The sequence below is a fragment of the Zalophus californianus genome, chromosome 1, assembly GCF_009762305.2.
Source record: "Zalophus californianus isolate mZalCal1 chromosome 1, mZalCal1.pri.v2, whole genome shotgun sequence".
In the NCBI taxonomy this organism is placed as follows: domain Eukaryota; kingdom Metazoa; phylum Chordata; class Mammalia; order Carnivora; family Otariidae; genus Zalophus; species Zalophus californianus.
Genome location: NC_045595.1, coordinates 26753954 through 26781578, shown reverse-complemented (window position 1 = coordinate 26781578; position 27625 = coordinate 26753954). Strand labels below are relative to the sequence as shown.

Below are 27625 nucleotides of genomic sequence, written 5' to 3'. Positions count from 1 at the left end.
CCACCAAGAAGATCTAACGATTGTAAATATCTATGCCCCTAACATTGGAGCAGCCAATTATATAGGGCAATTAATAACAAAAGCGAAGAAACACATTGACAACAATACAATAATACTGGGGGACTTTAACACCTCCCTGACTGAAATGGACAGATCATCTAACCAAAAGATCCGCAAGGAAATAAAGACTTTAAATGCAACACTGGACCAAATGGACTTCACAAATATATTCAGAACATTCCATCCCAAAGCAACGGAATACACATTCTTCTCTAGTGCCCATGGAACATTCTCCAGAATAGATCACATCCTAGGTCACAAATCAGCTCTCAACAGGTACCAAAAGATTGGGATTATTCCCTGCATATTTTCAGACCACAATGCTTTGAAACTAGAACTCAATCCCAAGAGGAAATTCGGAAAGAACTCAAATACATGGAGGCTAAAAAGCATCCTACTAAAGAATGAATGGGTCAACCAGGAAATTAAAGGAGAATTTAAAAAATTCATGGAAACCAATGAAAATGGAAACGCAACTGTTCAAAATCTTTGGGATACAGCAAAGGCAGTTCTAAGAGGAAAGTATAGAGCAATACAAGCCTTTCTGAAGAAACAAGAAAGGTCTCAAATACACAACCTAACCCTACACCTAAAGGAGCTAGAGAAAAGCAGCAAATAAAGCCTAAACCCAGTAGGAGAAGAGATATAATAAAGATCAGAGCAGAGATCAATGAAATAGAAACCAAAAGAACAGTAGAACAGATCAACGAACCTAGGAGCTGATTCTTTGAAAGAATTAACAAGATTGATAAACCCCTGGCCAGACTTATCAAAAAGAAAAGAGAAATGACCCAAATCCACAAAATCATGAATGAAAGAGGAGAGAGCACAACCAACACCAAAGAAATACAAACAATTATAAGAACATATGATGAGCAACTCTATGCCAGCAAATTAGATAACCCGGAAGAAATGGGTGCATTTCTAGAGATGTATCAACTACCAAAATGAACCAGGAAGAAAGAGAAAACCTGAACAGACCTATAACCACTAAGGAAATTGAAGCAGTCATCAAAAATCTCCCAACAAACAAAAGCCCGAGGCCAGATGGCTTCCCAGGGGAATTCCACCAAACATTTAAAGAAGAATTAATACCTATTCTCCTGAAACTGTTCCAAAAATAGAAATGGAAGGAAAACTTCCAAACTCATTTTATGAGGCCAGCATTACCTTGATCCCAAAACCGGACAAAGACCCCATCAAAAAGGAGCAGTACAGACCAATATCCTTGATGAACATGGATGCAAAAATTCTCACCAAAATACTAGCCAATAGGATCCAACAGTACATTAAAAGGATTATTCACCATGACCAAGTGGGATTTATCCCTGAGCTGCAAGCTTGGTTCAACATCCGCAAATCAATCAACGTGATACAATACATTACCAAAAGAAAGAACAAGAATCATATGATCCTCTCAATAGATGCAGAAAAAACATTTGACAAACCATAGCATCCTTTCTTGATCAAAACTCTTCAGCGTATAGGGACAGAGAGTACATATCTCAATATTATAAAAGCCATCTATTAAAAACCTACAGCAAATATCATTCTCAATGGGGAAAAGCTGAGAGCTTTCCCCCTAAGGCAGGAGCGTGGCAGGGATGTCCACTATCACCAGTGCTATTCAACATAGTATTAGAAGTCCTAGCCACAGCAATCAGACAACAAAAAGAAATCAAAGGCATCCAAATCGGCAAAGAGGAAGTCAAACTCTCAATCTTTGCAGATGATATGATACTTTATGTGGAAAACGCAAAAGATTCCACCCCAAAACTGCTAGAACTCATACAGGAATTCAGTAAAGTGGCAGGATATAAAATCAATGCAGAGAAATCAGTGGCATTACTATACACCAACAACAAGACAGAAGAGAGACAAATTAAGGAGTCGATCCCATTTACAACTGCACCCAAAACCATAAGATACCTAGGAATAAATCTAACCAAAGAGGCAAAGAATCTGTACTCAGAAAACTATAAAATACTCATGAAAGAAATTGAGGAAGACACAAAGAAATGAAAAAACGTTCCATTCTCATGGATTGGAAGAATAAACATTGTGAAGATGTCAATGCTACCTAGAGCAATCTACACATTCAATGCAATCCCCATCAAAATACCATCCACTTTTCTCAAAGAAATGGAACAAATAATCCTACAATTTGTATGGATCCAGAAGAGACCCCAAATAGCCAGAGGAATGTTGAAAAAGAAAAGCAAAGCTGGCGGCATCACAATTCCGGACTTCCAGCTCTATTACAAAGCTGTCATCATCAAGACAGTATGGTACTGGCACAAAAACAGACACATAGATCAGTGGAACAGAATCGAGAGCCCAGAAATGGACCCTCAACTCTATGGTCAACTAATCTTCGACAAAGCAGGAAAGAATGTCCAATGGCAAAATGACAGTCTCTTCAACAAATGGTGTTGGGAAAATTGGACAGCCACATGCAGAAGAATGAAACCGGACCATTTCCTTACACCACACACAAAAATAGACTCCAAATGGTTGAAAGACCTAAACGTGAGACAGGAGTACATCAAAATCCTAACGGAGAACACAGGCAGCAACCTCTTCAACCTCAGCTGCAGCAACTTCTTCCTAGAAACATTGCCAAAGGCAAGGGAAGCTAGGGCAAAAATGAACTATTGGGAGTTCATCAAGATAAAAAGCTTTTGCACAGCAAAAGAAACAGTCCACAAAACCAAAAGACAACCGACAGAATGGGAGAAAATATTTGCAAATGACATATCAGATAAAGGGCTAGTATCCAAAATCTATAAAGAACTTATCAAACTCAACACCCAAAGAACAAATAATCCAATCAAGAAATGGGCAGAAGACGTGAACAGACATTTTTCCAAAGAAGACATCCAAATGGCCAACAGGCACATGAAAAAGTGCTCACCATCTCTCGGCATCAGGGAAATCCAAATCAAAACCTCAATGAGATACCACCTCACACCCGTCAGAATGGCTAAAATTAACAAGTCAGGAAACGACAGATGTTGGCGGGGATGTGGAGAAAGGGGAACCCTCCTACACTGTTGGTGGGAATGCAAGCTGGTGCAACCACTCTGGAAAACGGTATGGAAGTTCCTCAAACAGTTGAAAATAGAGCTACCAAACGATCCAGCAATTGCACTACTGGGTATTTACCACAAAGATACAAATGTAGTGATCCGAATGGGTACGTTCACCCCAATGTTTATAGCAGCAATGTCCACAATAGCTAAACTGTAGAAAGAGCCAAGATGTCCATCAACAGATGAATGGATTAAGAAGAAGTGGTATATATACACAATGGAATATTATGCAGCCATCAAAAGGAATGAGATTTTGCCATTTGCAAGGACGTGGATGGAACTGGAGGGTGTTATGCTGAGTGAAATAAGTCAATCAGAGAAAGACTTGTATTATATGACCTCACTGATATGAGGAATTCTTAATCTCAGGAAACAAACTGAGGGTTGCTGGGGTGGTGGGGGGGTGTGAGGGTTGGGGTGGCTGGGTGACAGACATTGGGGAGGGTATGTGCTATGGTGAGCGCTGTGAATTGTGCAAGACTGTTGAATCACAGATTTGTACCTCTGAAACAAATAATGCAATATATGTTAAGAAAAAAAAAGAAGAAGAATATAGCGGGAGGGGAAGAATGAAGGGGATTAAATCAGAGGGGGAGATGAACCATGAGAGACGATGGACTCTGAAAAACACACTGAGGATTCTAGAGGGGAAGGGGTGGGGGAATGAGTTACCCTGGTGATGGGTATTAAAGAGGGCACGTTCTGCGTGGAGCATGGGTTTTATGCACAAACAATGAATCATGGAACACTACATGAAAAACTAATGATATAATGTATGGTGATTAACATACCAATCAAAAATTAAATAAATAAAACGAATTTCAGGAACAGACAAAACTTACCCATGATAATAGAAATCAGGAGTGAGGATTAGAAGGGGCCAGAAAAGAACTTTCTAGGGTGAGGGAAATGTTCTATATTTTGTTTGGAGTGGTGATTACATCAGTGTATACATTTATCAAAGAACATGAGATTGTACTCTAAAATCCACCTTTCAGTTATACATATTTTACCCGTAAAGAAATAAAGGAGGGGCGCCTGGGTGGCTCAGTCGTTAAGCATCTACCTTCGGCTCAGGTCATGATACTGGGGTCCTGGGTTCAAGCTCCGCATCAGGCTCCCTGCTCAGCGGGAAGCCTGCTTCTCCCTTTCCCACTCCTCCTGCTTGTGTTCCCTCTCTCACTGTGTCTCTTTCTGTCAAATAAATAAAATCTTTAAAAAAAAAGAAATAAACGAGACTATTTGTTTTTAAAAGATATCCATTCATATGCAAGGTAGAATGTTGACTCTCTAATAGATTCCTTTTGTGAACAATAAATTTATAAACCTTTGCTAAAAACCCTGCATGATTTGGCTCTTGCTTACCCTTTCTACTTCATGTCCCTTTTTTACCTACCAGGTCCTACGTAACCCTGCTGTCTTTACTGTCCAAAGTAGGTCATTTCTTGATATTTTCTAATTCAGTCTTTTCTTTGTCATCTTCATTGATTTAAGATAATTTGCATTTATTTTGTCTCTTTCTCCATTTTTACCTTGTTTTTTTCACCATCATGTTCCCCAGTGTATTCCCAGGATATTTCCTGGCTCAGTGAGTATTTGTTGAATATGTGAATGAATGAATGAATGAATGAATGAATGTTCCCGTCATTTTATACGTTGATAAAGTGGTAGTTTATTCAAACATTCCTCTGTTTGGAGTTACCAATTTGAATAAAAATGACATAGTATTATCTCTGTAAGCAAAACAAACCTTTAATAAAACAGTGTCTCAAATAAGTTTTTGGTTGATGCAACCAATCTTTTTGTAAAATGCAAGGAAAGTTTTTCATCCTTTTCCCTTTCCAAAATCCCTACATAGTCTTTCCTTTATTCCCTAATTAGAGTGTCTTACACAAGAGACCTAATAACATAACAATGCTTTCTTTGATCCTGTACCCTCTTGGTAAAATGTTTGAGCACACTAACCACATAGGTACATTCATTTATTTCAAAAACAGTAATATGTTGCTGTACTGCTATATAATGAAACATGCACAAAAAGTAACATTTTAAAAGGACAGGATGAAAGATAGTTCTAACATTTTCCTCTGTACAAAGCGATGATTATGTACCACCCCACCTCCACTTGTGCTCATCCCACTTTGAAGATACTGCCTTGGGGCAAAAATTATACTACATTTACTTATACATCTAAATATAAAACTATGGTGGACTTAATCATTTTGCATCTTAACCTTATCTCTGACTCTGGATTAAAAGGATTTATTGCTTTTTAAATGAAGTTATGGTGGGGCACTTGGGTGGCTCAGTCGTTAAGCGTCTGCCTTCAGCTCAGGTCATGATCCCACGGTCCTAGGATTGAGCCCCACATCGGGCTCCCTGCTCAGCGGGAAGCCTGCTTCTCCCCTCTCCCACTCCCCCTGCTTGTGTTTCCTCTCTCGCTGTCCCTCTCTCTCTCTCTCTCTGTCAAATAAATAAATAAATATCTTTTAAATACATACATACATACATACATACATACATTACGTTATGGCATTTTTTAGTGCAGGTAGAGTAGAATTTTTACATCTGCGACATACTCTGAAATCATCTCATCTAATTTTACTGTACTTAATTTTAACATTGTTCAGTAATAGTTTTTCTACAGAATATGTATTTTAGAAGGAAGAAATAATGAGAATAGAAAAGTAGGAAGGGGAGATAAGAAAGAAGTATGGAAAAAGCTATGTTGACTTTTAAAATAGTTAATTACTCTATAAATATTGGTAACAGTTCATTTGAATGAAATGTTGTCACCTTGGGGGGTTACCAACTGTAGAAAATTAGCAGTTTGTACATCTAGATAAAGTGCTAAAAATGGGGGAAACATCACTATTCTCTGATAAAAAGACAGTCTTTAATAAGCATCAACTCTACCATATAGCAGCCTGAGACAGGTTTGGAGATTTTAAGCCTGCTGTGTTACCTGTGAGACCTAAAGGAAGCAGAACATAAAAATGAGCCTCTATCAATTTGAAGGAAACCTAATCTTTGTGATCATGGCTGTGGTCTAAATCTATTAAAGATGTTCAAATTCAGTGTCCTTGGTATCACTGTGACTTGACCTGAATAGTGAGCAATAAACTTGTGTATTATAATTCTGGTTTGAAGATATGTGCTTAGGAAGTGAAACCGACAGTCAGTGTTTTGTGTCTGTCTCTAAGCAGACTAAGAGCCTATATAAAATGACAGGTGCATTTTTAGGGAAAGAAACCCATAATGTTTTCCTATTTAGTAGGTGACAGTATGTCCCAAGATAACACAAGCTTAAGGGGCTGGAACAAGCATGGTTATTAAAGGCTAGCAGTTTCTCAGTTCATACAAATTGAATTTTTTTGTAGGCTAGAAGACTGTAAAAATCTAGTGTAGAGTACTGAAATAAATTAGCATATTAAGTGAATTTATACATTCAGGCTTGTGAGCACTTTGAATTTAAGGAAGAAATTTTATTACTTCTTGAGAGGAAAAAGGCAATTTTTAAATTCTGTGTTTGATCTCCCTATTGCAAAGGGCCTATATGATAAATTATATCATTTTGATGATTATCCGAAGTAGCAGATATTATATTGATGGGAATCTTTCTCTCTTCTTTCTTTTTTCAGAATTACTGATTTAGGGAACATTAAAAGAAGATTATATTTATCAACGGTCCATAAGGAACTGTCCTCAACTCCTCTTCATGCAAAAATCCCACTCTTCATGATCAAGCGCAAAATTGTAAGTGTCACATGAATGTTGCTTAAAATATTAAATTCAATTCAGCAAATATTAATTATGGGCCTACTCTGTGTATAAAGCACTTTGTTAAGTACCATGGTCATATAAAAATGAATAAAATTCATACTCTTCCTTTCTCTCCCATGAAAGAGCTTAAAATCTACTAGGTAGGAGAATATAATTATTTGAACATCTAGAATATCACTAAAACTGTGGTGGGAAGCACAGTAGAGAGACGAGGTCTACTGGTACTATGAAAGGGAAAGAAATCCATCTGACTACAGGATGAGGAAAGGCTCTTGAAAAAGATTACATTTAGTTCGGCCTTTGAAGGACTGTAAGATTTCAACAGGTAGAGATAGGAAGCCAAGCATTCCAAGCAGAAGTAACAGCATGAACAGAAGCATGAAGGCTGGAAATTGGTACATATTTGGAGAAAAAAAGAATGATTACTCATTGTTCCCAGATTTTTTTTCAATAGCCTTAAGGAAACATCAGTCCTACAATACAACAGTCAGGTATAGGTTGGGAGATTTTAGGCCTATTGTGTAACCTCTAAGACCTAAAGCAGCAATAAGGTATGAGTAGATAAGCAATAAGCTACAGGCCAAGAACTTTGGGCCTGATAGGACTGACTAATCTTTCTCAAATTTTAGTTACTTCAGTACTACTCTCATGACTTTACCATGTTTTTGTACTACTTGTTCTAATATGTACTTAATACTTTCCTTTAAATCAGCTCACCTCTTTGGGGGCTTAAATACATTTATTTTAAAAGAAGTCTTTAACCACTTCCTCAAATACACAGACACCAATGTAAGGAAGGATCATGAAAAGTCAGGTAAATATGACACCACCAAAGGAAACTAATAAAGCTTTAATAACTGATCCTAAGGAGATGGAGATCTGTGACCTGTGAGACAAAGAATTCAGAATAATCTTCTTAAATAAGTTTAGTGACCTCTTTTCGGAGCAAGATGGCAGAGGAGTAGGAGACCTGCATTTCGTCTAGTCTCAGGAATTCAGCTGAATAGGGATCAAACCTTTCTCAACACCTATGAACTCAACAGGAGAGAGAAGAGAGTAGCAACAACTCTCTGAACAGAGAAGCCACCACTTACTGGAAGGTAGAACGTGCGGAGAAGTGAATCCGAGGCGATATTCAGGAGGATAGACGGTGGGGGAGGGGCCTCCGTCGGCCGCTTCTGGCAAGTGCTAGAGCCGCGGAGCACAAAATCGGAACTTTTAGAAGCCGGCTCCGCTGAGGGACGTCGCTCCAGTGGCTAAGTGGGGGGGTGAAACCCTCACGGGACAGTGTGGTCTCAGGACCCTCGGGGTCAAGAAAGACCGGGGGTCCCTGAGTGCAGCAGAGCACCCAGGTATCGGAGCGGGGAAGCCGGCTGCAGAGACGGAGCCGAGGCGCGGGCTCTCAGCTCGGGGTTGCCATAAACTGTGATCTGCGGCCCAGTCGGGCCACTGCTCCTCCAGCAGGGACCCAACAAGTGGCAGATCCGGGGAGACTCCCCTTCCTCCCCCGGGAGGAGCAGCGCGGGAGTGCACCGCAGGGATCGGCTGGGTTTGGAGACTCCACATGGGGTCGAGAGCCAGAGATAGAAACGCTCGGTCACAGCCCGGGTGAGCACGGAGTGCGGCCGGAGACCGGGGAGACGGGAGTGACTGCTTTTCTCTGGGGGCGCACTGAGGAGCAGGGCCCTGAGTTCTCAGCTCCTCCGGGCAGAGATTGGGAGGCCACCATTTTCACTCTCATCCTCGAAAGCTGTAAGGAGAGCTTGCAGGGAGCAAAAGCTCCAGAGAGCAAACCCGAGCAGCTTGCTTAGCCCGGACCAACAAGGGTGGGGCAATTCCGCCTCCAGCAAAGACATTTGGGAACCACGGCAACAGGTCCCTCCCCCAGAAGATCAGCAGGAACAGCCAGCAAGCCAAGACCAAGTTTACCGATCAAGGAGAATGGGAGAACTCCAGCGCTAGGGGAATACTGCACATAGAATTCATGCCTTTTTTACCATGATTCATAAGTTTTTCAGTTAATTTTTTAACTGTTTTTTTTTTTTATTTTTTCTTTTTCCCTTTTTCAACCAACATCTTATCAATTCCTTTTTAAAAAAAAAACATTTTTTATTTTTCTTTTTTAGAGTCATATTTTATCCCTTCATAGAAGTTACCCTTATTTTTGGCATATATATATAAGTTGTTCTCTCTTTAAAATTTTGATATACAATTTCTTCTAACAGATCAAAATATACCCTAAATCACTGGTGTATGGCTTTGTTCTAGTCTCCTGCCTGATCACATTCTCTCCCTTTTTTTCTTAAATCTTCTTTCTTTTTTCAAACAACTTCTTATCTTATCAATTCCTTTTATAAAATCTTTTATAATTTTCATCTTTACACTCATCTTCAATCCCTTCATTGTATCAACCCTTATTTTGTACATTTATAAGTCTTTCTTCCTTTAAAATTTTAGGAGGCACTTTCTTCTAACAGACCAAAATACACCCAAAATCCAGTGTGTGGCACTGATCTATGCACTAGCCTGAACATATTTGATCATATTCTGTTTTTTTTTTTTTTGTTTTGTTCTGTTTATGTTTGTTTTTATCTTTTTCTTTTTCTTTTTTTTTTTTCTCCTCTTTCTTTTCTCTTTCTTTCCCTTTCTTTTCCCCTGGTTTCAGGTCTTTTCTGATTTGTATAGAGTATATTTGCTGGGGACGTTGTTAACCTGTTAGCATTTTGTTCTCTCATTCATCTATTCTCCTCTGGACAAAATGACAAGACGAAAGAAATCACCTCAGCAAAAAGAACAAGAGGTAGTACCGTCTGCCAGGGACCTACTCAATACGGCTATTAGTACGATGTCGGACCTAGAGTTCAGAATCATGACTTTAAAGATACTACCTGGGCTTGAAAAAAGCGTGGAAGTTATTAGAGAGACCCTTTCTGGAGAAATAAAAGAAGTAAAATCTAAACAAGTCGAAATCAAAAAAGCTATTAATGAGGTGCAATCAAAAATGGGGGCACTAACTGGTAGGCTAAATGAGGCAGAAGAGAGAATCAGCGATATAGAAGACCAAATGATGGAAAATAAAGAGGCTGAGAAAAAGAGGGAGAAACAACTACAGGATCACGAGGGCAGAATTCGAAAGATAAGTGATACAATAAGACGAAACAACATTAGAATAATTGGGATCCCAGAAGAAAAAGAAAGAGAGAGAGGGGCAGAGGGTATATTGGAGCAAATTATAGCAGAGAAGTTCCCTAATGTGAGGAAGGAAACAGGCATCAAAATTCAGGAGGCACAGAGAAGCCCTCTCAAAATCAATAAAAATAGGTCAACACCCCGACATCTAATAGTAAAACTTACGAGTCTCAGAGACAAAGAGAAAATCCTGAAAGCAGCTCGGGACAAGAGATATGTAACCTACAATGGTAGAAATATTAGATTGACAACAGACCTATCCACAGAGACCTGGCAGGCCAGAAAGACCTGGCATGATATCTTCAGAGCACTAAACGAGAAAAATATGCAGCCAAGAATACTATATCCAGCTAGGCTCTCATTGAAAATAGAAGGAGAGATAAAAAGCTTCCAGGACAAACAAAAACGAAAGGAATTTGCAAACATGAAACCAGCCCTACAAGAAATATCGAAAGGGGTCCTCTAAGCAAAGAGAGAGCCTAAAAGCAGCATAGATCAGAAAGGAACACAGACAATATACAGTCACAGTCACCTCACAGGCAATACAATGGCACTAAATTCATATCTTTCAATAGTTACTCTGAATGTAAATGGGCTAAATGCCCCAATCAAAAGACACAGGCTATCAGATTGGATTAAAAAACAAGACCCATCGATATGCTGTCTGCAAGAGACTCATTTTAGACCCAAAGACACCCCCAGATTGAAAGTGAGGGGGTGGAAAACCATTTACCATGCTAATAGACACCAAAAGAAAGCTGGGGTGGCAATCCTTATATCAGACAAATTAGATTTTAAAACAAAGACTGTAATAAGAGATGAGGAAGGACACTATATCCTACTTAAAGGGTTTATCCAACAAGAGGATCTAACAATTGTACATATCTATGCCCCTAACATGGGAGCAACCAAATTTATAAGGCAATTAATAACAAAATCAAAGAAACACATTGATAACAATACAATAATAGTGGAGGACTTTAACACCCCCCTGACTGAAATGGACAGATCATCTAAGCAAAAGATCAACAAGGAAATAAAGACTTTAAATGAAACACTGGACCAAATGGACTTCACAGACATACTCAGAACATTCCATCCCAAAGCAGCAGAATACACGTTCTTCTCTAGTGCCCACGGAACATTCTCCAGAACTGATCACATCCTAGGTCACAAATCAGCTCTCAACCAGTACCAAAAGATTGGGATTATTCCCTGCATATTTTCATACCACAATGCTTTGAAACTAGAACTCAATCCCAAGAGGAAAGTCGGAAAGAACTCAAATACATGGAGGATAAAGAGAATCCTACTAAGGAATGAATGGGTCAATCCGGAAATTAAAGAAGAATTAAAAAAATTCATGGAAACCAGTGAAAATGAAAACACCACTGTTCAAAATCTTTGGGAGGCAGCAAAGGCAGTCCTGAGAGGAAAGTATATAGCAATACAAGCCTTTTGCAAGAAACAAGTAAGGTCTCAAATAAATTTGTGTGGAACCAGAAGAGACCCTGAATAGCCTGAGGAATATTGAAAAAGAAAAGCAAAGCCGATGGCACCACAATTCCAGACTTCCAGCTCTATTACAAAGCTGTCATCATCAAGACAGTATGGTACTGGCACAAAAACAGACACATAGATCAATGGAACAGAATTGAGAGCCCAGAAATGGACCCTCAACTCTATGGTCAACTCATCTTTGACAAAGCAGGAAAGAATGTCCAATGGCAAAAAGACAGTCTCTTCAACAAATGGTGTTGGGAAAATTGGACAGCCACATGCAGAAGAATGAAACTGGACCATTTCCTTACACCACACACAAAAACAGACTCCAAATCGTTGAAAGACCTAAACGTGAGACAGGAGTCCATCAAAATCCTAACGGAGAACACAGGCAGCAACCTCTTCAACCTCAGCTGCAGCAACTTCTTCCTAGAAACATCGCCAAAGGCAAGGGAAGCCAGGGCAAAAATGAACTATTGGGATTTCATCAAGATAAAAAGCTTTTGCACAGCAAAAGAAACAGTCCACAAAACCAAAAGACAACCAACAGAATGGGAGAAAATATTTGCAAATGACATATCAGATAAAGGGCTAGTATCCCAAATCTATAAAGAACTTATCAAACTCAACACCCAAAGACAAACAATCCAATCAAGAAATGGGCAGAAGACATGAACAGACATTTTTCCAAAGAAGACATCCAAATGGCCAACAGACACATGAAAAAGTGCTTAACATCTCTCGGCATCAGGGAAATCCAAATCAAAACCTCAATGAGATACCACCTCACACCAGTCAGAATGGCTAAAATTAACAAGTCAGGAAACGACAGATGTTGGCGGGGATGCGGAGAAAGGGGAACCCTCCTACACTGTTGGTGGGAATGCAAGCTGGTGCAACCACTCTGGAAAACAGTATGGAGGTTCCTCAAACAGTTGAAAATAGAGCTACCAAACGATCCAGGAATTGCACTCCTGGGTATTTACCACAAAGATACAAATGTTGGGATCCGAAGGGGTACGTGCACCCCAATGTTTATAGCAGCAATGTCCACAATAGCCAAACTGTGGAAAGAGTCAAGATGTCCATCGACAGATGAATGGGTTAGGAAGAGATGGTATATATTCAGAATGGAATATTATGCAGCCATCAAAAGGAATGAGATTTTTGTCATTTGCAATGACGTGGATGGAACTGGAGGGTGTTATGCTGAGTGAAATAAGTCAATCAGAGAAAGGCATGTATCATATGACCTCATTGATATGAGGAATTCTTAATCTCAGGGAACAAACTGCGCGTTGCTGGAGTGGTGGGGGGTGGGAGGGAGGGGGTGGCTGGGTGATAGACATTGGGGAGGGTATGTGCTATGGTGAGCACTGTGAATTGTGCAAGACTGTTGAATCACAGATTTGTACCTCTGAAACAAATAATGCAATATATGTTAAAAAAAAGGAAGAAAAAGATAGCAGGAGGGGAAGAATGAAGGGGAGTAAGTCGGAGGGGGAGACGAACCATGAGAGATGATGGACTCTGAAAAACAAACTGAGGGTTCTGGGGGTGGGATGGGTTAGCCTGGTGATCGGTTTAAAGAGGGCACATTCTGCGTGGAGCACTGGGTGTTATGCACAAGCAATGAATCATGGAACACTACATCAAAAGCTAATGATGTAATGTATGGTGATTAACATAACAATAAAAAAATTTAAAAAATAAAAGTTTAATGACCTACAAGAACTTACAGAGAGACAACTAAATAAACTTAGGAAAACAAGCCATGAACAGCACAAGATGTTTGACAAAGGAATGGAACCCATCAAAAATAAACAGAAAAATACATTAACTGAACTGAAGAATTTAGTGGAGAGCTTCAAAAGCAGATTGAACCATGCGGAAAAAAGAATCAGTGACCTAGAAGACAAGACAATTGAAATTATCCTGGCGGGAGTAAAAAAGGAAAAGGAATGGCAAAGAGTGAAGAAAGCCTATGGAAATTATGAGACACAAGGAAAATAAACAATATTCACATTATGAGAATTCCAGAAGAGAAAGAGAAAGGGACAGAAAGTATATTTAAAGCAATAATGGCTAAAAACTCCCCAAACCTGGGGAGAGAAATAGATATTCAGGTCCAAGAGGCCCAAGGTACACCAAATAGGACTACACAAACATATTATGATTAAATTGTCAGAAGTCAAAGAAAGAATTTTAAAAGCAACAAGAGAAAAGAGAGGTTAAAAGTTACAAGGGAACTCCCATAAAGCTATGGGCAGATTTCTCAATAGAAACTTTTCAGGCCAGAAGAGATTGTGATGACATATTCCAAATGTTGGAAAAAAATTAAAAACCAACAAAGAATACTATACCTGGCAAAGCTATCTTTCAGAAATAAAGGAGGGATAAGGACTTTCCCAAACAAACAAAAGCTGAGGGAATTCATTACCACTATATCTGCCTTATAAAAATGCTAGAGAGAGTTCTTTGAGTAGAAATAAAAGGACTCTAACAACATAAAAACATAAGAAGGCAGTGTAAAACTCACTACAATGGTAAATGTATAGTCAGAGTAGGAGTCTGTAGTAGTGGTACATAATTCATTTACGATAATATTAAATTGCATTCACCCTTCTATGTTTAAGTATTGATTTCCTTATTTATCTAGCATTTTTTGGAGTTCAAAAAATGTGGTTTTGAAGAGTTAAATCATATACGAGACCAATACGCCATTCTGTGTGTGGTTAATAAATAAAATCTGTCATTACCTTGCTTTTGTGAATTCAGTCACCTTTGTCAGTTAACTAATTGAAGTTCTAGATATTTTGTTAAAATCTGAACTGATCATTCTGTACCTGGATATCATCCACAGACACAGAGTAGTATGCCTTTCATCTAGTGGCATTTGTAGGAATACAGTATTTGAAAATAAAATATTATCTTTCTTTACAAGTAAACCTTGATGAGATAGAAAGTGAACTTGACTGAGCCATATTTCCTATTTAATAAATGAGTCAGATGAATATGTGCCAGTGACACCAGATATCTAATAACATAAGAAATGTACTACTTAAACTAAAAAATAAAAATAAAAAAAAGTGTAATAGGTCCTGTGGGGCAGTGTTCTGTAACTCATCTACCTCAACTTCCCACCTTCTAGTCAGATAACTCAATGGAGAATAGTTACATGTAGTTTTAAAAAAATCCTGGTGTAAAGAAAGCAAACCAGTCATTATTTTAGGTAACTTGAGCTCATGCTAAATTTTAAAGGCAAAACAGTCATAACATAGCTAGAACTTTTTTTCTGAGTGTGGTTGAGTCTAGAAAGAATTGCTCACATACATTTGAGACAGTCCTAAGAAAGAAGCAAAGGAAAGGTATTTTTTTCTGTAGTGTTCCCCATCCCAGTAAAATCACCAAGTCATACCTACTTGTAATATGTTCTAATCTATATTTTGTTAAATATAAACATGTAAATAATATGTAGGGGTTAAGAGCGTGGTATCTGAATTCTTACTAGTTATGTGACCCTGTGCCAGTTCCTGTGTTCATTTTCCTCATCCAAAAAATGCAGATAAGATGAGATATACTTCCTATTAAGGTTGTTATGAAGATTTGTGCAAGTAAATAAACATAAGACTTTTAGAACAATGCCTGGCACAGTCTAAGCCCCAGATAAGGATTATAGCTCCAACTTGCTATTTAGTTGCTACTTCTTCCAGAAAGCCCTCCGTGATTTCCCTTCTGTGGAATAGCTCTTTGGGGCATAGTTCACCATTGCCATTCACAATTTCATAATCCTTTTAACACTTCTTCACCCTGTGCTTGAATCATGTTTGCTTGTCTGTCTCCCCGCCTTTAGACTACAAGCATGTTTTATGTTAGTTTTATCCCTAGTCCCATTAAGAACATGGCACATGGAAAGTGCTCAATAAATATTTGTTGAACAAATAGGCAAGTCTTACTGTGCCTCCTGATGTGGGAAATAAAATAAATGAGTTTGTCATGGACCTTTCTAAATGCGCTTGATGATTCTAGAAATATTCTGTACTATTCAAGCAAATATTAAGAAATTCAGTTCTAAAACTTGTACTCATTTCTCCTCAGTTTCCTCCCAGTCGAAGAGATGCTACAGCAGCAGAGGGTCTTTCATTTCCACTGTTAATATAGTCTATTCCCATTGAGCCCTTATCAAGTTAAAGCTGAGCCATGTTTTAGGGGAACCTTGTATGGTGAGAAGGTGAGAGAGAACACTCCATCCATTAAAAATGCCATCCCTGGGCCCTCCTTGGTGTTGGTGTGGTGTTGCTCTAGTTCTCTACTTTTTGCCAAAACTTTCTTCACTTCTACTTTTTAGGAACTGTAGATATTTTGGTGATAAACCTTGAAACAATGTTTTTAAAGCTCTTCAGCTAACATTTATAAATCAAAAGTTATCAATATTGTCTGTTGTGCAGTGAGCAGTTAGCTGGAGCAGAGTGGCAATTGCACACTTTTAAGAGAGCTTTAAGCTCTGCTGTAGAGTTTAGTCCTTTTCACTCATAAGGAATGCAGGTGTACTCAGACCATTCCTGCTTCATTCATTTAAGTTATCTGCCTAGGCCCTCTAGGCATAGAGTTTGCAACCCCGATTTAGAGGATAATTGCCAAATGGTCCACTTTGCCTTGGTTCTTTAGCTAAAACTTTTACATAGCCAAGGCAACAAATAAATATTCTTAGAGCCACACCAATATGAATATTTATGTATAGGCAACTTACTATTCCAGTTACCATTAAATGTTCAACCTTTCAAATAAAAAATTTTATTTTTTGTTATCCTTAATTTTGAAGAATTCACTTTAATATTTAAATTACAACAATTTATACTTTTAACTTAGATTTTCAATGGCAAGAACAGTTTGAAAAATTAACAACCATCAGATTAAACAATGGAGGTAGCTACTTAGTCAAGACTCATTGAAATCAATCTTCAATATAATTTTAATTAGTTGGTGATAGTATCAGATGAACATCAATGTCTTGCTACCAAAGTATATATTAATGTACAGTAAATTTAATTGTATTTGAATAGGAAGTTCACGTATGAAATACCATTGAGAATGAATCATTCATTGGAGGTATAATGAAGTGGTATGATAAATTACAATGCCAAAATCTTTTAGTAACCTTTACCATTCAAATACCCATTGTTTGTCATTTAAATGGATAAAATTACTCTTTAGGAGTTGTACTTTCTTGACCACGACTCTGATGGAATATGTTATAGCTTTTATTACAAACTGAAAGTGTGGTATAATGTTTTTAAAATTTCCCCTCAAAGATCATTTTCCCCATAAAGTCAGTGATTTAGAAATTTTTGATTTTTAACAGTATTTAATTTCTTGAGCATCACTGAATGAGAAGGGAGTGGAGGAAGCAGGTTTATTTAGACCAAGACCATTTAGATATATATTTAAGATGCTAGAGAATGTCCTTTAATGAAACCATTCTAACCTAGAATCCACTATAATGCTTATGGTACTTATTTGAAGGTTTGTAAATGTTTTCATCTTCTCCATGAGAAGATGAAAGCCCCACATCGGGCTCCCTGTTCCGCGGGAAGCCTGCTTCTCCCTTTCCCACTCCCCATGCTTGTGTTCCCTCTCTTGCTGTGTCTCTCTCTGTCAAATAAATAAATAAAATCTTTAAAAAAATAATAATAAAAATAAATAAAAGGAGTTGCCAGTAGGGTTTAACTGGGAAGAATTTCCAGACTGGTTAAAGAATAGAATATTATAATTAAATAATAGAAAATAATTTCTTTTTTTAATTTTTTAAAAAATTTTTATTTATTTATTTGACAGAGAGAGGCACAGTGAGAGAGGGAACACAAGCAGGGGGAGTGGGAGAGGAAGAAGCAGGCTTTCTCGCAGAGCAGGGAGCCCAATGCAGGGCTCGATCCCAGGACTCTGGGATCATGACCTGAGCTGAAGGCAGACGCTTAATGACTGAGCCACCCAGGCGCCCCTAGAAAATAATTTCTAATTCCAAATTTTAAAAGGCAAGTGTTTCAGAGAAAGGAAGTTAAATGTCAGGATGTGGCCATGTGAGTGGATTACTGAGCAAAGAGGAGAAGAAGGCTTTTGAAGGAAAGGAGGTTAAGGGACTCAGGGTATTGGACAGTGTGTTAGAAGGTTAAGGTGAATCTGGTCCCAGCGTTTTTCAGGAATGTGTAGATAGGCTGGCAAGGGTGTGTCTGCAGAAGTACCAGGAAGTGATGTGAAGATCAGTGAAGCTAAAAGACTGGAAGAGCCTGTCAATGCAATTCCTCCAGCTTCAAAGATAGGGTTCCCAATCAGAAGTGCAAGCCTGCTCCCAATGCCACCTAGCCCGTGGCCTCAAAATTGGAGGCTATAGAAGCACATATGAGCTCCCTTAGTGAGCTTCAACTCCAGAGTTGAAAGGGATGGAATATCTCAGAGGAAAGCCAGGTTTCAGTTAAAGTAAGGTATGTAGGACTCTTAGAAAAATACAGAGGAAGTAAGTACTTTTCAGTAGTAAGGATTTCAGAGGGCACAGTGAAAGGTGACTTGAGAATTAGCAAGAGAAAGATGGGCTGCTATTTCAGGAAGAGACTGCTTGCTTATGCGGGTAGGAATGGGAGGTGGGGGTCCGTTGCTAAATAGGTATCATGAGGATACGATATAAGGAACTTGCCTTTCTGTGGTTCAGCCACAAGCTACAGCACTGGCAGCCCCAGCCTCTCCTCAACTCCCCTCCCTCCGTGTAAGGACTTGTCATGATTTACTTTTCCTGAGGAAATTGTTTTTTTAATACAGTAGTAATAGGTAATTGCTTCTCCTGACCATGGGGATATAAAATTACTATTTTGATCTCCACTTACACCATTTAATAAACAATATGATGGTGATTGAGATGGAATAAAGTCATTGTAAGCAGATTTCCTCTTGAGATATTTAAGCTAACGTGAAAAATTATAAAAGGCACAAGAATAAACATCTTAAAACCCCATTCTTTGTTATCATTTTAGGAGCACAGAAACAGAATGAGGTTCTAAAATTGTGAGAAGAGATGTACTTTAGGATTGCTGGGTTATGAAATTGTGGTTTCTTGTTTGTGATTTCCTTTTAGAAAGGCAACACTGGCTAGAGCTATGCACTGTCAGTGACTCAGGCTCTTTCTATACTGGAAAAATGAATCCAATTATCTTCACATCTTTCCAGTAATGGCAAGGAAAATCAAAAAATGCTGGACAACCAAGAACTTGTTATTGCATGCATTTGAGTGGTGTGTGTGTGTGTGTGTGTGTGTGTGTGCATTCACACAGTGTACTTACCTTTCACCAGTATAATAAAGCCATAAGGAGTTACCTGGGTGGCTCAGTTGGTTAAGCATCTGCCTTCGGCTCAGGTCATGATCTAAGGGTCCTGGGATCAAGCCCCGTGTCAGGCTCCCTGCTCAGTGGGAAGTCTGTTTCTCCCTGTCCCTCTACCCCTCCCCCCCCGCCATGCACATGCACGCAAGTGCTCTCTCTCTCTCCCCCTCTCACTCTCAAATATCTTTTTAAAAACTTAAAATTAAAAATAAAGCCATATGGCCAAAACATTAGTCAGTAAAAACTAGAAATTCATGCTTTGAATCATTCTTTTACCCTTTGCCAGCCAGTTCCTTTTTTTTTTTTAAAAAGATTTTATTTATTTATTCATGAGAGACAGAGGGAGAGAGAGGGAGAGAAGCAGAGGGAGAAGCAGACTCCCAAGGAGCAGGGAGCCCGATGTGGGACTCGATCCCAGGACCCTGGGATCATGACCCGAGCTGAAGGCAGACGCTTAACCATCTGAGCCACCCAGGTGCCTGCCAGCCAGTTCCTTTATGCAGAATTTCATGCTGGAACTAAATAGTATAAACTCTCTTATTAATCCAAGCAACAAACTAAGCAAAACTGTCTTTTCTCTGTCAGATTGCTATCTTCCTGGTACATAATTCTTAAGCCCATAATTAGGAATATTTTAAATCAAGAGTTCTTCCCTGCTAGACCAGTTACATGTAGGAATAAAGTGATTAGAGATCAAGAAAAGCCAAAAAAGGGATTTGAAGAATGGTTGATCACCAAGAATAATGAAAATAATATTTTAGAAAGATCAACTGTAATTCAGGTAATTCACATGTTGAGAGTAGAGAGTTCATACTCTTTTCCGAAACTTCAGAAAGTATGTCACAGCATTTATATGAATAATGAGTTATTTGTTGAAGCTTGTGAAAAATGGAACCTTTATAAATACCAGCTAAACCAAAAAATAATTTCCATTTCCTCTAGCCAAGGGAAATCTGTGAAAGTTATTCCCATCTTTCTCAGGAACTACTCCCATCTGTACTTGTAAGAGATGAATTCACTGAAGTTATCATTTCCCACACATTTATGGGGCCAGTTGAGTGATTATAAAATGAAAGATTGAGGATTTTGCTTGAGGGGGAGCTTGGGAAGATGGCAGGAGGACTCTGAGCTCACCCCATCCCACATTTTGGGGGCTTTTTTCCCTAAAGATTCTATTTATTCATTTGAGACAGAAAGATACAGAGAGAGAGCGAGCACACAAGTAGGGGAAGAGGCAGAGGGAGAGGGAGAAGCAGACTCCCCACCAAGCCGAGAGCCCAACAAGGGGCTTGGTCCTAGGACCCGGAGATCACAACCTGAGCCGAAGGCAGACGCCTAACCATCTGAGCCACCCAGGCGCCCCCCCAGCCCATGTTTTCAACTAGATATTATTCACATGCAAGTCAACAAACCAGAAAGCAATCTGAAGAATGGAAGAACAAACTCCACAACTAAATACAGAGACGAAGTTGCAGCTGAATGTTTAGGAAGGTCAGAAAGGCAGAGGGAGGCTGCCTGCAGGAGGGAGGAAACTACATGTGCAGAAGGCAAGGCAGAGAAATGGGCCCTCACCCTAGTGAGCTCACAGGAGGAAGACTAATCCCCATAACATTTGGCTTTAAAAATCAGAAGGGCTGGCTCAGTTGGTATAGAGCATACAACTCTTGATCTCAGGGTTCTGAGTTCAAGCCCTACATCAGGTGTAGACTTTAAAAAAAAAAAAAAAAGAGGGATTAAGTTCCGTGAGTTTATAAAACCAGTGGTACTTGGAACCTAGAGCTTTAAAAGCCAACTGACCCAGCACTATGCAAGCTGGGAGGATGAGTGATAGCTGGGTTGCCGCCCTTAAAGAGACAGCAGTCTGCATGGAGAGCCAAAAAACAGCAGTTTGCACAACCACAGGGACAAACAGGAGATAGATCTCTTCATCCTGATTTCAGAGCATGCTAGCGGACTTCTCCAAGAGCAAGGGAGCTGGCAGGTGCCATTTTCCTCTCCCACCCCCCAGCATAAACACAGAGTCACCTTCAAGAGGTGGTGCTGCACAGATACTTGCTGCTTGACCCACTGGCAAGTGTGCTAGACCTTAGGAGAGTCCTTAGCACACTTGCCAGTCCTCTCCTAAGGACTAGCACACTCCGAGTCTGCTGGCTTCGGCCCTGAGCTCAGGAAAAATTTTGTTAAAGCCTCACATGTGCCCTGACCAGCTTCTGGGTGCATGGCTGCCATGGTGTGCTGCACACATCTGCTGGGCTGCACCCTGCTGGGCACCCCCAGACACCATAATGCACCCCACCCACCACCAGGTGCACAACTGCCACTGTGCACCATGCCTAGTCATCCCACCAGGCCTAGCCACTGCAATGCACCAACCACATGCCCCCAGCATCCTCATGTGCTGGGTCTAACATCCAGTCATGTTTGCTCACCATGACCAGCCTCATGCAGCCCCCAGCCATCACAGAATTTTGGAGTGGCCCAGGGCAAATTTTGCTGATACTGTCACCTGGCTCCCAAGTTTTGTGGCAGGCACACCCCCTCAGAGCTGGCCTGCCTGGGTCCCACTAACACCACAGAGATCAAGCACAGCCCACAACAAGCAGAGTCAGTGCAGACAACTGCACTGAAAGGAAAAGTGACTCAGACATAACAGCAGGGTGTAAGCAACACACACGAGATGCTTTCCTGAAGTGCCAGGTTTTGGTGAACAGGGGACACTGCACTGCAGGGTACCCCAGGACTTCTTCATAAAGTCACTACTTTGAAGAGCAGAAAATATAAAAAACTTTCTTAATACATAGAAACAGACATAGAGAGGAGACCAAGAAATGTATCACAAATGAAAGAACAGAACAAGGCCAAAACCATCAGGGAAATCCAAATCAAAACCTCCATGAGATACCACCTCACACCCGTCAGAATGGCTAAAATTAACAAGTCAGGAAATGACAGATGTTGGTGAGGATGTGGAGAAAGGGGAACCCTCCTACACTGTTGGTGGGAATGCAAGCTGGTGCAACCACTCTGGAAAACAGTATGGAGGTTCCTCAAACAGTTGAAAATAGAGCTACCATATGATCCAGCAATTGCACTACTGGGTATTTACCACAAAGATACAAATGTAGGGATCCGAAGGGGTACATGCGCCCCAATGTTTATAGCAGCAATGTCCACAATAGCCAAACTGTGGAAAGAGCCAAGATGTCCATGGACAGATGAATGGATAAAGAAGCTGTGGTATATATACACAATGGAATATTATGCAGCCATCAAAAGGAATGAGATCTTGCCATTTGCAATGACGTGGATGGAACTGGAGGATGTTATGCTGAGTGAAATGTCAATCAGAGAAAGACATGTATCATATGACCTCACTGATATGAGGAATTCTTAATCTCAGAAAACAAACTGAGGGTTGCTGGAGTGGTGGGGGGTGGGAGGGATGGGGTGGCTGGGTGATAGACATTGGGGAGGGTATGTGCTATGGTGAGCACTGTGAATTGTACAAGACTGATTAATCACGGATCTATACTTCTGAAACAAATAATGCAATATATGTTAAGAAAAAAAAAAGAAGAAGAATATAGCAGGAGGGGAAGAATGAAGGGGAGTAAGTCGGAGGGGGAGACAAACCATTAGAGACGATGGACTCTGAAAAACAAACTGAGGGTTCTAGGGGGGGTGGGGGGATGGGTTAGCCTGGTGATGGATATTAAAGAGGGCACATTCTGCGTGGAGCACTGGGTGTTATGAATCATGGAACACTACATCAAAAACTAATGATGTAATGTATGGTGATTAACATAACAATAAAAAATTATTAAAAAAAAAGAACAAGGCCAAAACCAGAGATCTAAGCAAAACAGATAAATAACATGCCAGATAGAGAATTTTAAACCATGATCATAAGAATACTCACTGGACTTGAGAAAAGAGTGGAAGACATGAAAAAGACCCTTAAGACAGAGATAAGGAATAATATAGCAGAGATAAAGGATTCAGTAAGTGAAATGACTTAATAGAATGAATGAATAGTAGGATGGAAGAAGCAGAGGAAGAAATGACTTAATAGAATAGAATGAATAGTAGGATGGAAGAAGCAGAGGAATGAATCAGTGATGACATAGAAGACAGAGTAATGGAAAGTAATCAAGCTGAACAAGAGAGAGAAAAAATAATTACACAAAACTAGAACAGACTTATGGAACTCAGTGACTCCATCAGATATAATAAGATTTGTATTATAGGATTCCCGGAAGAAGGAAAGAGAGAAAGGGGGGCAGAAAATTTATTTGAAGAAATAATATCTGAAAACTTTCCTAATCTGGGGAAGGAAACAGATATCCAGATCCAGGAACCACAGAGAATTCCCATCAAAATCAACAAAAGCAGCCCCACGCCATGACATATTATAATTAAACTTGCAAAATATAATGATAAAGAAAAGAATCTTAAAAGCAGCAAGACAAAAGAAGTCATTAACTTACCAGGGAAAACCCGCAAGGCCAGCAGGAAATTTTTCTATAGAAACTTCACAAGCCAGAAGGAAGTGTCATGATGTATTCAAAGTGCTGAGTGGGAAAAATCTGCAACCAAGAATACTCTATCCAGCAAGGCTATCATTCAGAATAGAAAGAGAGATAAAGAGTTTCCCAGACAAACAAAAACTAAAGGAGTTTGTGACCACTAAACCAGCCCTGTGAGAAATATTAAAGGGAACTCTGACTAGAAAGGAGATACCAAAAGTTGACAGTATAAAGGTAGGAAACACAAAAGCAGTAAAAATTAATTATTTCTATAAAAAAAATCAGCCAAGGAACTCAAAAAAAGGATATAAAATATAACATATACCTAAAATGTGAGAAAAAAAGAATGGGTCCATACTTAAATGACCATCATTAATATAGACTGCTATATGCAGAAAAGGTTATATACAAACCTAATGGTAACCATGTATCAAAAACCACTAATAAACATGCAAAGAATAAAGAGAAAGAAATCCAAATATATCACTGAAGAAAATCAGCAAAACATGAAAGAGAGAAAGTAAAGAAAGGATCAGAGAAAATCTCCAGGAACAACCACGAAACAAGTAATAAAATTATATAAACACATATCAATCAATAATTACTTTGAATGTAAATGGACTAAATGTTCCAATCAAAAGACATACAGGGACAGAATGGATTAAAACACACACACACCTACAAGAGACTTATTTTAGACCTAAAGACACCTGCACATTGAAAGGGAGAATAGAGAAACATTTATCATTTAAATGGATATCAAAAGAAAGCTGGAGTAGTAATACTTCTAGCAGACAAACTAGACTTTAAAACAAAGACTGTAATAAGAGACAAAAAAGGGCACTATGTCATAAGAAGGACAGTCCAAGAAGATCTAACAATTATAAATATTTATGCACCTGACATGGGAGCACCCAAATATATAAAACAATTAATAACAAACATAAAGGAACTAATTGATAATACAGTAATAGTAGGGGACTTTAACAACCTACTTACATCAATGGGAAGATCACCTAAACAGAAAATCAACAAGGAGACAATGGCTTTGAATGACACACTGGACCAGATGGACTTAACAGATCTATTCAGAACATTCCATCCAAAAACAGCAGAATACACATTTTTTTCAAGTGCACATGAAACATTTCCTGAAATAGATCACATATTAGGCCACAAAATAGACCTCAACAAATACAAGAAGATTGAAGTCAGATCATGCTCCTTTTCTAACCACAACACTATGAAGCTAGAAGTCAACCACAAGAAAAAATCTGGAAAGCCCACAAATACATGGAAGTTAAATAATATGCTACTAAACAATGAATGGGTCAACCAGGTAATAAAAGAGGAAATAAAAGAGTACCTGGAAACAAATGAAAATGAAAACAGAAGAGTCCAAAACCTTTGGGATGCAGCAAAATTGGTCCTAAGAGGGAAGTATATAGCAACATAAGCCTACCTCAAGAAGCAGTAAAAATCTCAAATAAAACAACCTAACCTTACACCCAAAGGAGCTAGAAAAAGAGCAACAAACAAAACCTAAAGCCAGCAGAAGTAAGGAAATAATAAAGATAAGAGCAGAGATAAAGGATATAGAAATAAGAACAACAACAACAAAACAATAGAACAGATCAATGAAACCAGGAGCTGGTTCTTTGGAAAAAAATACCAATAAAATTGATAAGCCTCTAGCCAGACTTATAAAAAGAAAAGAGAAAGGACCCAAATAAATAAAATCACAAATGAGAGAGGAGAAATAACAACCAAAATCACGGAAATCCTACAGAATATTATCACAAACAATCACAAACAATCATAACAGAATATTATGAAAAACTATATGCCAACAAATTGGACAACCCAGAAGAAATGGATAAATTCCTAGAAACATATAAATTACCAAAACTAGAACAGGAATAAATAGAAAAGTTGAACAGACCAATAACCAGCAAAGAAATTGAATCAATAATCAAAAAACTCCCAACAAACAAAAGTCCAGGACCAGATGGCTTCACAGGTGAATTCTACCAAACATTTAAGAAGAGTTAATACCTATTCTTCTAAAACCATTCCAAAAAATCAAAAATAAAGGAAAACTTCCAAATTCATTGTATGATGCCAGCATTACTCTGATATCAAAGCTAGATAAAAACACAAGAAAAGAGAACTGCAGGCCATTATCTCTGATGAACATAGATTCAAAAAATCCTCAATAAAATACTAGCAAACTGAATCCAACAATATATTTAAAAAATCATTCACCACGATCAAGTGGGATTTATTCCTGGGTTGCAAGAGTAGTTTAATATTTGCAAGTCAATCAATGTGATATATCACATTAATAAAAGAAAGCATAAGACTTTAAAATAAAGACTGTAACAAGAGACAAAGAAGGGCACTATATCATAATAAAAGGGACAATCCAACAAGAAGATTTAACAATTATAAATATGATCATTTCAATAGATGCAGAAAAAGCATTTAGTAAAGTACAACATCCATTCATTATAAAAACCCTCAACAGAGGTTTAGAGGGAACATATCTCAACTTAATAAAGGCCAAATATGAAAAACCCATAGCCAATATCATCCTAAATGGGGAAAAGCTGAGAGCTTTTCCTCTCCGGTCAGGAACAAGGCAGGAACATCCACTCTCACTGCTTTTATTCAACGTAGTACTAGAATTCCTAGCCACAGGAATCAGACAACAAAAAGAAATAAAAAGCATCCAGATCAGCAAGGAAGAAGTAAAACTTTCACTATTTGCAGATGCCATGATACTGTATAGAGAAAACCCAAAAGACCTCACCAAAAAACTAATTCAATAAAGGTAAACGAATTCAGTAAAGTCACAGGATACAAATTCAACATACAGAAATCATTTCTACATACCAATAATGGAGCAGCAGAAAAAAAAAATAAGGAATCAATCTCACTGTACAAAAAAACAATAAGATACCTAGGAATAAACCCAAGCAAAGAGGTGAAAGACCTGTACTCTGAAAACTACAAAATACTGATGAAAAAATTGAAGATGACACAAAGAAATGGAAAGACATTTCATGCCCATGGATTGAAAGAACAAATATTGTTAAAATGTCTATACTACCCCAGGCAATCTACACATTTAATGCAATCCCTATCAAAATACAAACAGCATTTTTCACACAACTAGAACAAAGAATATTAAAATTTATGTGGAACCACAAAAGATCCCAATAGCCAAAGCGTCTTGAAAAAGAAAAGAAAAGCTGGAGCCATCACAATTCAGGACTTCAAGTTATATTGCAAAGCTGTAGTAATTAAAATAGTATGGTACTGGCACAAAAATAGACAAATAGATCAAGAGAACAGAATAGAAAACCCAGAAATGAATCCACAATTATATGGTCAATTAATCTTTGACAAAGCAAGAAAGAATATTTAATGGGAAAAAGACTGTCTTCAACAAATGGTGTTGGGAAAACTGAACAGCAACTTATAAAAGAATAAAATTGGACCACTTTCTTACACCATACATGAAAATAAATTCAAAAATAGATTAAAGGCCTAAATATGAAGGCTGAAACCATCAAAATCCTAGAAGAGAACACAGGCAGTAACTTCTTTGACATCGGCCATAGCAGCTTCTTTCTAGGTATATCTCCTGAGGTAAGGGAAATAAAAGCAAAAATAAACTAGTGAGACTACATCAAAATAAAAACCTTCTTCACAACGAAGAAAACCATCAACAAAACTAAAAGCCAACCTACAGAATGAGAGAAGGTATTTGGAAATGACATACCAATAAAGACTTAGTACCCAAATATATATAAAGTAATTATACAACTCAACACCCCAAAAAACAAATAATCCAATTAAAGAATGGGCAAAAGACATGAATAGACATTTTTCCAAAGAAGACATACAGATGTCCAACAGACACATGAAAAAATGCTCAACATCACTTATTATCAGGGAAGTGCGAAACAAAACTACAGTGAGATATCACTTCACACCTGTCAGAATGGCTGAAATCAACAACACAAGAAACAATAGGTTTTGGTGAGGTTGTGGAGAAAAGGGAACCCTCTTACACTGTTGGTGGGAATGCAAACAGGTG

At 38.6% G+C, this 27625-nt stretch overlaps 1 protein-coding gene and 1 long non-coding RNA gene across 12 annotated transcripts in view; one reads left to right on the top strand and one right to left on the bottom strand.

The window, feature by feature from the left end:
- The window catches only part of CFAP20DC (CFAP20 domain containing), a 266758-nt gene that overhangs the window by 91108 nt on the left and 148025 nt on the right, over nt 1–27625 (top strand). For all 11 annotated transcript variants that reach the window (XR_003518687.1, XR_003518688.1, XM_027587613.1 and 8 more), the window contains exon 5: nt 6794–6908. Coding sequence is in view for 9 of the 11 variants with exons in the window: in XM_027587613.1 (XP_027443414.1) it covers nt 6794–6908 (115 nt within the window). In the remaining 2 variants the exon portion in view is untranslated. The remainder of the gene's footprint in view (nt 1–6793; nt 6909–27625) is intronic.
- The window catches only part of LOC113918799, a 40278-nt gene that overhangs the window by 10109 nt on the left and 2544 nt on the right, over nt 1–27625 (bottom strand). The window lies entirely within an intron of this gene.